Below are 14790 nucleotides of genomic sequence, written 5' to 3' on the forward strand. Positions count from 1 at the left end.
AGCTATCAGTTTTCCCTAACATCGAATATCGATAATATAATATGCACTGTGGGTGTTTTTCAAGGTTTTTTTTGCCTCTATAACTTAAAGCGAATCACTGTTTGCTTCATTCAACTGTGAATCGTAGACTTTGACGTTTTTATTTTATCATATATTGTTCTTTTTTTTTTTTTTTTTTGATTTCAAATGCAGTCCTTTTTTTCAAAGAAAAACAATACACATGACAAATATATATACGTAATAACAAGTTATTATTTGAAAAGAAAAATATTGCATATTTTCAAAAAAAAAATTGAAATTTTTTTTTTTTTAATAATTAATAACCTTTTTTTATTAATTAATTATTTAACCAAGTTATATGCTAACAACAAATTTAGTATTTTTTTTTAAATATATAAATTCTTATCAGTTAATAATTAAAAAAAATTATATATTTGTCACGTGTAAAATAATTATAAATTTAAATTATCTAATAGGTTTTATTTTTTTTCGATAAAAAAATTTTATATAATATTCTTGAAAATTCGTATATAATTTCTATTTCTATTTATTTTATTTTCTCCAAAAGTTTCTTTTATGAATTTTCAATATTAGTCAATTATTATGTTTATTGTGTATATGCTCTTGTTTATATTACAAGAGAATAATTAAAATTTAATTTGAAAAATAAATATTAACTATAATAATTTCCGTATTCATTCATTCATTCCGTCTGTCCACACTTGAAGTTAGTCGTATTTTGTTCCTTTTGTTTTTCTAAAATTTTGACAATTCTTGATTTCGTAATATTTTATGGTTAACACGACGGATATTTTTATTTATCGCCATTAATTAAGTCATATACTAAGTGACAGTTTAAATTAAAAAAAAAATATTGTTCATTGTGTGCAGCACCAGTATATTTCCTACTTGGTATTTATAGAAAAAAAGTTTCAATTATAATATAATTTTTATTATTATTTATAAATTTATTATATTATATATACATTTTTTTAAATATAATGATTATTACAGATAATTAGAACATTTTAACTTATAATTATTATTTATCTTTCATTATTTTTTCATTATTCATTATTATTTATTATATATTATTATTCATAAATTTATTATTATTAATTATTAAATTGTTATATTTTTTTATCTATAAACAATATAAAAATAGTTTGCTTTTTTAAAAAATTTTCTATTTGATTTTAATTTTTAATTTAAGTTTAAAGTTTAAAACATTACAAATTTTTTTTAGGTTTTATTTTTTCAAAATTTTTAAATATTTTTTAATTGCTTAATACTTTTTAAAATATAATTAATAATTTTCAGTTAATTTAAACTTCTTTTTGATTACATAATTTTTTAATATTTATTAATTATCAGTTAATTAAATTTTTTGAAAAAAAACATAAATTTAAAATTTTCATTTGCAACGAAATATTTATAGAAAATACAAAAAAATATTTAGCATAATTAATTTTTTGTAATTTAAAAGATTATAAAAAATTCATCGAACATTGACTTTATCAAAAATATTTATTTCTAAAATTTTAATATTTATATTTTAAAATTTTTACTTAAATTTATTTATTTATATAACATCAAACTCATTTTTTTCTGTGTATAAATAAATGATAACGTGAAAATTAGAAATATACCTATTATTAATTTAATACTCCACTGATGCAGAATTATTATTATTATTATTAATATTATTATTTTAAAATAACCATTGCAATGAAAGTTGGACGCGCGCTTGCGCGCGTGTAATTTTGCTAGTGAAAATTTTTAATTTCAAAAATTTTAAATAATCGTTGAAAAAATTATACATAATTTCTTTTTTTTAGATTTTTGTAAAATTATTTATATTATTTATACAATTTTATTTTAAATATCGACATCGTTTTTGTATCTCAATTTTAAAGCAATTCAGACATAACTGTATGTATGAAGTATTATTATTATTATTATTATCATTGTTTACAATTACTTATATACGCGCCAGGAGAATATTATTTTGTTGAAAAATTCAGTTTTTTTCCTTTTTTTAAAGTAAAATTTTTAACTAATACTTATAAAATTAGAAAAAATTATATAAATGTTCATTTTTAATGCAGTAACAATATTTAGGTACGTATGAAAAATTCATGACTTTTGTCAATCTTGTAAATATATTGAAAATATTATTGACGTTTGAGAATTCTGTCATTTTTCAAAAGTAAGGTTATGTTTCCATATATGACCAAATTTTTAAATATTTTATAACTATTTATTTAAAAATTAAAATGTATTTTTAAAAATGACAAAAGAAAATATTTTATTATTTATTACATAATATTTTTTTCATCAAAGTGACGCGAAAATATGACAATTAAAAAAATATATATTCAGGTGCGTAAAAACAATAGAGATTGAAAATTAGGTCATTCGATGAATCGGAAAATATAATGTGTATTTAAATTTCATATTTGAAATCAAATTATTCTAATTTTGTATATTAATTGAATGGTGTGTGTGTGTGTAAATTAGATCAAGTGGAGATGATTGACAATAATAATCATTTTTAAAGACATTAAAATGGTTAAAATAATAAAAAAAATTTTAATAATAAGAATGAATTTATTAGAATATTTTTCTAAATTTTTATTTTTTGACAATATATTTTTTATAAATATTTTTCCAAATTTTTCCTTTTCTTTGAAATTCTAAATTTTTATTTTTTGAAAATATATTTTTGAAAAATATTTTTCTAAATTTTTTCTTTTTAAAAGTATTTATTACAAATAGGTTTTATAAATATTTTTTACAAATATCTTTTTAAATTTTTACGTTTTAAAAATATTTTTTTAAAAATATTTTTCTAGATTTTTATTTCTTGAAAATAGTTTTTATAAATATTTTTAAAAATTTTTATTTTTTGCAAATTATTTATTATAAAATATTTTTTTTAAAATTAATATAATATATTTAAATATCAATGAATATTTGTTTTAAAGAAAACTATCAAAATGTGTTAAAAATTATAAAAAAAAGTACAAAAAACAAAAAAAAAATTGTTAAAAATTAAAAAAAAATTTCAAGCTTAAAAATAATTTCTTTTCCTCATGGTAGATTTCATTATGCATTTCTAGGAGATCTAAGACAAATTCCATTGGTTAGTTATTTTTAATGCAAGGAAAAATCAGGTCACTATTCATATATATAAATTACCTCAAGTGCAACATTTTTAGTTCAATCTCTCAGAAAACATCGTTTTCATTTTCTATTATTCGAAAGTCAAGTAAAAATTTTTTTTCCACGTTATATTTAATTTTTAATTTAAAAAAGAAAAAACTAAAATTGTAATATTGTTAAATTGAAATTCCCGCTTAAAGTATCACCATCTCCTAGCGACGTCTGTTGGATATTTTCCATTTTATCGACAGCTAAATTTTTTTTGATAATAAAGGAGAAAACCTTTACCAAAGGTTATTTGAAAATTATGAATTTTTTCATTTTTATTGAAAAAATATTTGCAAAACATTTTTATTTTCAAAAAAAAAAAAATAAAATAAAACATAAATATACTAAATTTAAAAAAAAAAAAAAATAATTATTATAGAATATAATAATTTCTAATTACATATATTAATGAGGAAATAAAAAAAGCCTTATGTATAATTAAAAAGGGAAAAAAAATTTACTGTATAATTAATAAATAATAAAAACTATAAAATATAAAACTATAAAATTCGCATAAGTTATAACAAAATCAATAATGACCTTATAAATTAAAATTTTTAAAAATTATTTTCAAATTTAAAAGCTATTTTTACAGAAAAAAATATTTTTAAAATAAAAAACTATTTTAAAAAAACAAACTTTTTTTAAAATAAAAATCTGTTTTTCAATTTTAAAATCTGACCTTCTTATAAATAAATAAAAAAACAAGTAAAAATTATTCTTAAAAAATTTTTAATTTTAAACTCTGATATTTTGATTGAAATTAGTCATTCGAATTTTCCAAGACATGTCAAGTTTTATCTGTTGATGAAGTGGAAATACTTACAACATATATATATATATATATTGAAATTTATTATCTCTCTTTGAATTCAAATCAGTGCAACGATTAAATTTACTTGATTAATGAAATACATATCGTACAATGTGTGTTTGTGTGACGTGCTAACTATTAATGTGGATTAATTAGCAACTTTTCTGAATAATACAAGGTCAAAACGATTTACGACTGAGAGTTGCATTTTTATTGACACCTGAAGATGCATTGACCTTAAGTTTTCATTTTCACTTTACAATCACATGTGAGTTATGCAATTACATAAAGTCTAGTTGATATATATATATATAATATCAGTGATAACGTGAAAAGTGTGTAGTTAAAAAAGTTTTTTGGATTTTTTTTTAAAAAGTTTTTCAAAATATTTCACAAGATTTTTTTTATCAATATTTCATTGGTTATTATTTTTATTTTTTTTTCGGTTTTTTGTTTGTTTTACTTTTTATTTACAAATAATTTATTTGATAATTTTTTTTTTTTAAAGTTGTTTAATAATTTTTTTTTCATGTTACACACAGAGAAATATTTTATTTGAATCAAATATAATATATTTGAGTTAAATAAACGTATAATTGTCTCAGAGCCTATACTAGCCAATTTATTTTGTGTAAATACATTTTTTTATTTTAAATCAAATAAAAATTTATTTGAATCAACTAAATATTTCTTTAAATCAACTAAATATTTATTTAAATTAAATAAATATTTATTTGAATCAAATAAATAAATTATTTGGCTCTGAGACAAATATATTATTTCTCTTGGTGTACATTTTCATGTTTTCATTTTATAATTAATAAAAAATTTTCCCGTTATTTCTTAAGGAAAAATCAAATAAATAATGTAAAAAAAAATAGTCCAAATTTCGTATTTTTAAAATTTGTTTAACGACTTTAAAATAAAAGAAATTAATAAAAAATAAATAAATATTATGTTCATTGTATTTAAAATAATTTATAAAAATATAATATTTAATAATTAATATATTTAATTAATAAAATCAATGTTTCAATATAATACATAAAGGTCATTTTAAGTGAAATTTTCATTAAAAAAAAACAAAAATTATTTTAATGCAAAACAATTTTTTTTAAATCTTTATGACAAATAAAAAAATACGCATTTTTAAATTTTTTATTTAATAAAAATTGGAATTAAAACAAAATTTTTGAACTCGATTTGAGAGAAGTCACTTTTTAGACTTAATTTTAATTTTTCAGATGCTTCCGTTTAGGTTGTGTTATATATTTTTTAATAAATATTTAATATTTTTAAAAATAATCGAACAAACATATATATATTTTTCATCTGAAACTCGTGTTTTTTCTGACCACGTTAAATTAAAAAAAAATCGTAACTTAATATCATAATTTTTATCAGATAAAAAAATATGAATTTTCTTGTTTTTCATTAAGATTTCGAAAAAAATGTTTCAGTCAAAAAAAATTTTTTTAATAATAATCTCACGTGGAATTGTTTATAAAACTTAATCGGGTTAGAATTTCTCAAACGGATCAGCTGAAATTAAAAAATTATATTTTCAATATCAAATCTCTTTTTACTCCTACTATGATAAAAATAAGTTTTTGATAATATTAGACAAAAAAAAATTTATTTTTAAAGTTGTAAATAATTAAAAAAATTTTTTTAAATCATTTTTATAAAGTTTGTACTTTTGGATTTTTTTTTCTTTAATGTTGCACTTTCAGTACAAAAAATAATATGAAAATCTCTTTTTTTGGTTTTCGAGATATAAATTAATTAATTAACAAAAGTAAATAAAAAATAAAATATTTTACAACAAAATAAAGTTAGCATAATTCTTTTCTTATAAATGGAAATCTTTTGAAATTCCACATCCAAAAAGACCAAATTAAGTGTATTTTGGATTTTTAATAAAAAAAAAATTGCAATAACAATAAATTGTTTACTAAAAATCCAAATAGGGGAGACCGGGGCTGAAAGTGCCGATTTTGAGAAAACTAAAGAAAATACTAGTAAAATGACAACTTTTTATTTTACTTCATAGTCTATCTTTTGTGAAATTTAGTGTAGTTTTTGAATCCAGTATTATTTTTTGATAATATTGAATAGTTTTTTTGTAAAAATTGATTTTCTGCAGCGAGGCGAAGCGACACATCGAGCTACGCCCTGGGGAGAGTTGTGCCGACGCCTGGGTCGGTTGTGCCGCTCAGATTTTGTAGTTGCTTAACTTGAAGCAAATGATTTTACGTGTAAGAAATAAAATAATTATTTCCAATATATGATTTAATATTATTTATTAATATATTTTTATAAACATTTAAAGGTTTTTGTGAACAATCTTAGGATTTCTAGATTTTAGTACCACTTTTAGTAGGTAAAAATAAACAATTTCTGACTTATATTCTATAATTACATAGTTAGTCAGTCACTTAAAATATAGTTTTCGTAATAAGTATTTTTATTATAAACATTCAAAAGATTTTTCCAACAATCGTAACACTTATAGATTTTTATAAATAAATAAACATTTCTGACTTAAATTTTACAATTACATAATTAATCAGTCTTTTAAAATATTTTTTCAAATAATTATTTGTATCGTTAATTAAGTGTAAAAACTCTACTTTCTGATTAATAAATAGTTTTTGAGACGTAAATACTTATTCCGAATGCGATTTATTGAAATTACAATTGACACACATATAACTGACCCTTTTTTTTACACTTCACACATTTTCAATGTGCCCAGTTTTTGCAAACTATGCATTGAATCAACTTTTCTCTTGATTTCGGGTTGGAATAACTATTCGAACAAACGAGGCAATAGTATAGACTATGGTTATGTAGCGATTGACAGCGGCACAACCAGCCCCAAGCGAAAGGCACAATTAACCTCGTTGCGTCAACGCTCACTTTTTATCATATATTAAAAAAGTAGATAAATAAAATGTTAAGATCAATACACCATTGAATCCCTCGATAAATTTGGATCATTTTAAAAAAAAATACGTATCGATATCTTTAAAAATGCAAAAAATAGACCAAAAAGTGTAAACATGAAAACTTGTACGTAAGTGACGCCAAAGCACCAAATTACTAACAGCTAATTATTCCATAAAGCAAACAAAATCAAAATAGTTGCCAAAGATGCGCATAAGTAAAACAATACTTCTCTCACTTCCACTTTTCAAAAAAAAAATTTTCTTTTTGAGATATTCCTATCGGCACAACTTACCCCCGGCACTTTCAGCCCCGGTCTCCCCTAATACATTCAATTTGACCTTGTTGGATGTGGGAATTGAGAATTTTTTTTCAGTTTGATTGTTTCAGTAATTTTCCTCATTTTCCTCAAGAATTTCATCAGTTTTCAAGAAATAATGGGAGAAATAATTTTTCAATTTTTTATATTTTTTACATTCAGTAATTTTTTGTTTTAATTATTATTATTATAGTTATTTAATTAATTTTTATTCAAAATAAAAAATCTAAAAACCAAAAATATTCCAAAAACAAAAAATTATAGGTATTTATTATTTTTATTAAAAATTTGTTACAGAATAATTTTTCCTGATATTCAAAAAATAAAAGTGTACACCTGAAATTTTAATTGTGTCACTCTTATCAAAACAGACAAATATATACTATATACGTGTGCGTGAGTGTGTACCGTATATTATCATTTATTAATCAATGAAAAGTGGTCATGTATTCAAAATTAGAATGTTCCATTTGATGACGTAGCACAACATTCATTAAGACTTATAATATACTTGTGTGCTCAGTTATTACATTCTATTGGGAGTGTCAAGTTGTCTAAAAGATTATAACATACAAAGTCAAGTATACAGTGTATTGCCTATTATCATTATATAGGCTTTTTATATATACATCCCTCTTTATTTATGTTTCGTTTATAAAAATTGATTAACCCATTGATAAACTTAGATTGGCTATATCAGTTTTCATCATGGCACTCAGACACTTTTTGCGGAATGTACATAGCGTTTGTCCAGTTGCAAATAGCACACTGGAGAAGTCATCAATATTCTTGTGTAGAAAATTAAAAAATCAAGAAATTACATTTTGTCAAATGTCATCATCATCATCATCAAATAAAATAATGGATATGGTTGTGCCAAAAGAGGAAGTTCAACGTTTTGTCAGTGAATGTATGAAAAAAGCTGGTACAACATCCGAAGACGCTGATACAGTTGCTCATCATTTGATGATTGCTGATTATCGTGGACACTTTAGTCATGGATTAAATAGAATGACAATGTATGTTCATGAAATTAATGAGAGAATTACTGATCCTACAGCAAAACCGGAAGTTGTCAATGATTTTCAGGTTAGATATTATGCACTTTTTTTTCATTTTTCAATATTGATGAGAGAAAACATTATTTAGTTTGTTGATTAATATATATAGTGATTTTAAAATTTTACCAGATAGTTGTATTAACTTTTATAATAGAATTTTTCACCGTTAGTAGAGAGATGTGTTTGGAAAGTAGAATTGAAAATAGAAATTTTCCCAACACTGTGAGACAAACTAATTTGAATTAAAAAATTGTGGACAGAAATAGAAAGTAATGCATCTAATGTAGTATAACAGAAGAAATAGTTTTTTAAGTTCTAATAGAGAGTTTATTTATATTTAATTTAAGATTTGATAAATAAATTTATCATTATGTTGAAAAAAATAAATATTTTATTGTATTGTCATGAAGGTCCATGTAAAAAAAACATTTTTGTCCTTCTGTTTTTACAAAAAGACTTTTCTTGTTATTTTCAAACATATATGGGCGATTTTCCAAAAAGAGGTCATTTTGTGTTATATTATCTATAAACATTCTTTTCATTGAATTATTTGCTTTAGACAAATATTTCATTTAAAAATCCCTTAAATATGATACTTTATAAAAAACCAAAATTTTTTTTACATAAATTTAGTAAAAAAATAACATTTAATAGCTGAAAATTGTATTTCGGTATGTACTAATCTCTGAGTACCAAACTTTCAAGTATTATAATAACAGAAATATTTTTAATTAATCAAATAATATTCTTCTAGTTTAGCGATTACGCCATCATATAAACTGTTATTAAAAAACTATAAAATGCGTGCACTTTATTAAATCGGATGCTGTAGCACGTGATAATTTTAATATGTATTTCAATAGAAGCAACAGTCAAAAACCAATAAAAACTTAAAGACAAATTAAACTTACTGACAAATAATTTTTTAATTCCTTTTGTTTAAATTATGTAGGAATTTTTTTTTTTTAATTTTAGACTGATTCCTGATTAGTCCGAAAATTATAAGAAAATAATCCCAAAATTATCCGTATTAGTCCGAACGGAAAGACAAATCCAAAATCAGTCCAAAATAGTCCGCAATTGACATGAAATCAAAATCCGCAATTAATCTGGAGCAATCTGAATTTAGTTAGATCAAAAAACTTAATCAGAAATAAGTCCGAAATAATCTGAAATTTTTATGTAAAAAATCCGGTATTAGTCCGCGCATTAATCCGGATTTAATCCTCGAAGCACATACAAGGCTTGTGTGACATTGCTCACAAGTTTAATCTTGAATAACTTTTACAAATTTTGAAAACTTGAACCCCAAATAATAGTTTTAGGTTCTAATAATACGTTAAAAATTTTCCCATTTATAAAAATTCAATTTCTTGTCAACTAGATATCGTCAAAAATGATAACCTACTCCGGTCAATTTAGTCAGGTCAAAAATCTTAGTTTAAAATCTGTATATGTACAAATTTCAATACAATACAATCTGTATTAGTCCGCAAGAATGATGATTTTGTGCATATGAATTCAGCATTTTTCTGAACTAATTTCGAATTTGGATGTTAGACCATATGGTCTAACTAGATTAATACCGGATTATTGCTGACTAATACGTGATTTTTCAATTAAAAAATTCCGGATTATTCTGGGCTCATTTCAGATTAAGTTTCTTGATCGAACTAAAATCAGATTATAGCGGAACTGATTTTACATAAGTTTGGGACTACTTCGGACTTATCTCACATTTGTCTTTTTGTTCGTCCTAATTTCGAATTATTTTATATCATTGACCTTCTTCTTCTCCACTTTGGTTAAAATTTCGGAATTTGGAATTAATTTGAAACAGTCCGGTCTATAGTCAGGTTTCTGTCATCTGGAATTTGTCCAGTTAAGTCCAAAATTAGTATTATTTCTATTACTACACGGAGAGAACTCTCTTACGAATATTGCACGACGGGCTGTTACTATTTTTCCAACAGAATATGTTTTGGAAATATCGCTTGAGACTGGAGTTATTTTTTCACGAATTTATGAGTTTATAGCAAAACGGTGCTGTGTGAAATATTAGTATAAGTCCACATACTAATTCTACAACAAGTGTATGCAAGAAACGCTCCAGAAACATGACGAAAATGCACAACGCCTTTCTTTGCTGCATTTGTTCGAAATCCATGAAAAATCAGCATGGATTTCTTGCAAATCGAGCTGAAACGTAACGCGCAGGCGTCGTGAATTTCGTCAATGAAAGAAATCGAAACGTATAGGAATAGAAATTCGTCGCGCACGCGCGTTACGTTTTTCCTCGATTTGCAAGAAATCCATGCTGATTTTTCATGGATTTCGAGCAAATGCAGCACACAGAGGTGTGGAACGTTTGTAGCAACAGTTGAGTGGAGAATTTGTACGTGACTTTTACTATTCGCGCACTGAAACTAGTATTGCACTTAACCCATGAATCTGACCTAAATTAGCAAGGCGCTTCTGTTACGAAAAGCGAATGGCACCAACTTGTGCGTTATTAGTAACAGAGTTCTCTCCGTGTAGTAAATTCGGAAATAATCTGATTTGACTTGATATCAATCTGATCATAGACGACTAATGATTACGAAATTACTCCTGTTGAATCCAAAATTAATCCGGCTTGTTTAAATAGTGAATCTGGAATCTGCATTCAGTTACGTTTGATCAGGGGGTCAATTACGTAACTTTTTCCAGATCCCACATCCCGTATTCCACTTTTCAAATTCCATATTCTGGATTGCACTTTACACATACCAGATTCCACTTCCAAAATTCCGGATTCCACATCCCACATTCTGAAAGTGAAATCCGGAATATGGAAAGTGGAATACGGAATGTTGAATATAGGATACGGAATTTTGAATGTTGAATCCGGAATGCGGAATACGGAATGTGAGAAGTGGAATCCGGAAAAAGTTACGTAATTGACCCCCAGACTGACATCGGATTAATTCCGAATTCACTAGTTACACAAAACGAGTAAATTTTGGACATAATCGCACTAATTCCGGAAGACAAAAACCTGATTGTTTCAGACTAATTACGAATTAGTTCGTAACCAGTCTGGAATTTTAACCAGGACCTTAATGTTACCAGCCTGGATCACTAATTAAATTAGTTTCCCGTTTTATTTTAAAAGCTAAAGAACTAAAAGTACTTTATCAGTAAAAGTCTTCTGCCTTTAAAATAAAGTGATCACTTAACTATATTTTATGCAAATAAATAGAAATTGATAAAAGAAATCGAATTTCCAGTTACTTAAAAAAAATGTATCCCTTCGAAAATGACCAGTTTCTGGAGAATCGCACATATATGGCACAACTTTTGATATACTACCTAGTAAAGATTTTTGTTAGTTTAGAATTAATAGAATATAGAATTTAGAAATTATAAAAGATAATTAATTTAAATTTAGAAATTAGAAATTTAGTAATTAACCAATTTCTAGATGATGGTTTTACTGTATAATGAATTTTATGACAAATTTTAAAAGAATAGAAAGAAAAAAAGTTATTGTGGTTAAATTAGCTGGTTAATTAAGCTAATTAAAATGAGTTTTTAAGTATTCCTAAAATATTTTTACGGCCTAAAAACACAAATTTTTAATAAGAATTAATAACAGGGGTTTGAGACAAAAGTTCTGAACGTTCAAATGAACGAATTTTTTTTTGCAACTTCTTTAATATGAATTTTATTACAAAATATTGTTTTAAATATATAAAAAAAAGTTATTAATTTAATAATTGTTTAATTTACTGTTTTATTTTACATTGCCATCATAATTTTTAATAATTTATACATTGAAAAAAATATTTCGTTCATTTGAACGTTTAGAACTTTTGGCTCATACAGTGGTATCAATTCAAAGCAGATTTCAGACTTAAAAATCGATACCTAAGATTAGTACTGTGCTATTTTTTGCTAGTTAGAACAGTGCTATCTTGAAGTGAAAGATAGCACTATTATATAACTATTATCAGAAGATTCTCATGTGGGTCTTTTACCCAAAATTAGCTCTGAATTGATATCCCTCATGACAATAATTAGACCTTCATTTAGATAGCAAAAATTGTCTAACTATAAATGTTGGGGTCATTGTAAATGACATTTTCACCAAACAATTTGAAACCTGTATCAAATTTTCTTCAAAAATAATAATCTGTTATTTTGTTGTACATAAGAAAAATTTTCAATATTCTTTTTTTATAGGCCACAGCTCTTGTTTGTGGACACAATGCATTGGGTCAGGTGGTCGGTAAATATTGTATGGAATTGGCAATCAATAAAGCAGAGAAATTTGGAATAGGATTAGTAACAGCCAATGGTTCCAATCACTATGGCATTTGTGGTTACTATACTAAAATGGCCATGAAGAGGAATATGATTGGTTTCACGTGTACCAACACTAGTCCCTTAATGGCACCAACACGAAGTGCTCGCGCTGGTTTGGGTACAAATCCCCTATCATTAGGAATGGCAGGTTCAAATAATGAAGAATTTGTCCTTGACATGGCAACAACTGCAGTAGCATTGGGAAAAATTGAATTGGCAATGAGAAAAGGTGATAAGATTCCCGATGGTTGGGCATTGGGCGCTGATGGTAAACCTACAACTGATCCACATGTTGCTTTTGATAATGCACTTCTTATGCCATTGGGAGGAACGGAGGAACACTCGGGATATAAGGGTTATGGTCTTGCAACAATGGTGGAAATTTTATGTGGCATTTTAAGTGGAAGTCAATTTGGACCGAATATTAGAGCGTGGAGAAAGAGTGAAAGAGCTGCCGATTTGGGACATTGTTTTATTGTCATTAATCCAGAAGTATTTTGCCCTGGCTCTAAGGATCGTTTGACACAACTTGTTGAACAATTGCGTCATCTTCCACAAGCTGGCGAGAAAGGGATAATGGTTGCTGGTGATCCGGAGAGAAATTCAATGGCAAAAGTCGATGCAAACGGTGGCATTATGTATCATGAAAATCAAATTAAGCATGCTGAGGAATTTGCTAAGGAAATTGGAGTTAAACCAATGAAACTGATTTCAAAAATGGGTACAAAGTGTTGATATTTTTAGATACTGTGTACAAGTAAAAGTCTATACAAAAAATTAAAGAGATCTATTTTTATTATATCTGACATAAATTATTATTTTTAATAAAATTTTTAATGATCTTTGTTATTTCGTGTATTTTAATGTTCTCGTAACTTGTTAAAATGAATTTTATTGAAGATGTATATTTATTAATTGTATATGTGTATTAAAATTTTATAGAATATATATTTTTCAGCGATTTGGGTGTTTATTATTTCACGTCTTCTTTCTTAAATCTTTATTGTTGTAACTCTCCTTTCTTTTCTAATCCTTTTTCTTGAATCTGCCGAACTTTTGGGGATTTTCATGCGTCTTGTAAAGCAGACGCAGTAAAATTTCTGCTGAACAGAAGTATTAGGTACCAGATTTTCTATTAGATACAACTTTGATTGGATAGAATTTTCATCCAACAGAAATACAATTCAACACAAATCTTACCTGGCAGAATTTTCCTTTGACAGATTATGAGTATAGCAGAACTTTCATTGGACAGAACCAAGAAATTGTTAAGTTTCTAATTTGCTTTTTAACAAAATGATTTTGTTCTGTTCAATGAAAGTTTTGCTACACTCATAATTTTGTTAAATTCAGATTCATATGTCAGGTGAGAATTCTGTTAAGAAGCATTTTTGTTGGATGAAAATTCTGTCCAATCAAAGTTCCGACAAACAGAAAATCTGTTACCTAATTCTGTTTAACGGAAATTCTGTCAAATGACATTTCTATTACCTCAATTTCTATCGAATGAAACTGTCAGGGTAACTTTTGGAGATTTTACTGCGTGTCATTAAAAGCATAAATAAATGTTAAATGATTGATATCCAATTTTAGGAAGAGATATGGTTTAGCAGAGGAAATTTTTTCATTTAGAATGTAATACTGTATTTTTTTTTATCGATTTTAAACAAATTTCAAACGAGGTAATCCAGCTTTGTTAGACACTTGAAAGACGAGAAGAAGAGACGCGAATATACAATGGATGACGTTACTTGGCAATATATTTACAATCAATGATTGAATTCAAAAGTAATCTAATATATAATTTGTCATCGACATAAACGAGGAGGCCTCACGTACGAGATTGCGTCTCTCTGTGATGTAACAACGAAATCTACTATTCGATCGTTATATATTAGTGAAGATGATGACCTTGGTTTTGCGCACGACAAATCTCGATTACGTTATATTGCCTCTCTGCTCTGGGCAATGGTATTCCCTACGTGCCGCGACTGCCACTTAGACGGAAGTGTAACGTCAAAGTTCACACTTTCATTTGTATATATATATATATATTGAATATACGGAATAAAACGTTTTGACAACTT

The 14790-nt window shown here is 25.2% G+C and overlaps 2 protein-coding genes across 8 annotated transcripts in view; both read left to right on the plus strand.

Moving 5' to 3' along the window:
- LOC127285037 (chloride channel protein 2) overlaps positions 1-14790 on the plus strand; it is a 76774-nt gene that overhangs the window by 14777 nt on the left and 47207 nt on the right. The gene's annotated exons all lie outside the window — the stretch shown is intronic.
- On the plus strand, positions 1975-13664 carry LOC127285054 (uncharacterized oxidoreductase YjmC). Its single transcript, XM_051310852.1, has 3 exons — positions 1975-2121; positions 7982-8384; positions 12581-13664. The coding sequence occupies exons 1-3, from the start codon at positions 2090-2092 to the stop codon at positions 13436-13438; spliced, it is 1293 nt and encodes a 430-aa protein (XP_051166809.1). The 5' UTR covers positions 1975-2089; the 3' UTR covers positions 13439-13664.

This window comes from Leptopilina boulardi, unplaced genomic scaffold, assembly GCF_019393585.1.
Source record: "Leptopilina boulardi isolate dan_hultmark-lab unplaced genomic scaffold, ZJU_Lbou_2.1 LbouV2_328, whole genome shotgun sequence".
Classification (NCBI taxonomy): Eukaryota; Metazoa; Arthropoda; class Insecta; order Hymenoptera; family Figitidae; genus Leptopilina; species Leptopilina boulardi.

What these genes read in the sequence shown, in the direction of transcription:
- LOC127285054 (XM_051310852.1), top strand. Translation starts at nt 2,090, where the DNA reads ATGTTCATTTTTAATGCAGTAACAATATTTAG. An exon ending in AATGCAGTAACAATATTTAG is followed by an intron (nt 2,122 to 7,981) that starts GTACGTATGAAA and finishes TGATAAACTTAG; the next exon opens with ATTGGCTATATCAGTTTTCA. An exon ending in AAGTTGTCAATGATTTTCAG is followed by an intron (nt 8,385 to 12,580) that starts GTTAGATATTAT and finishes CTTTTTTTATAG; the next exon opens with GCCACAGCTCTTGTTTGTGG.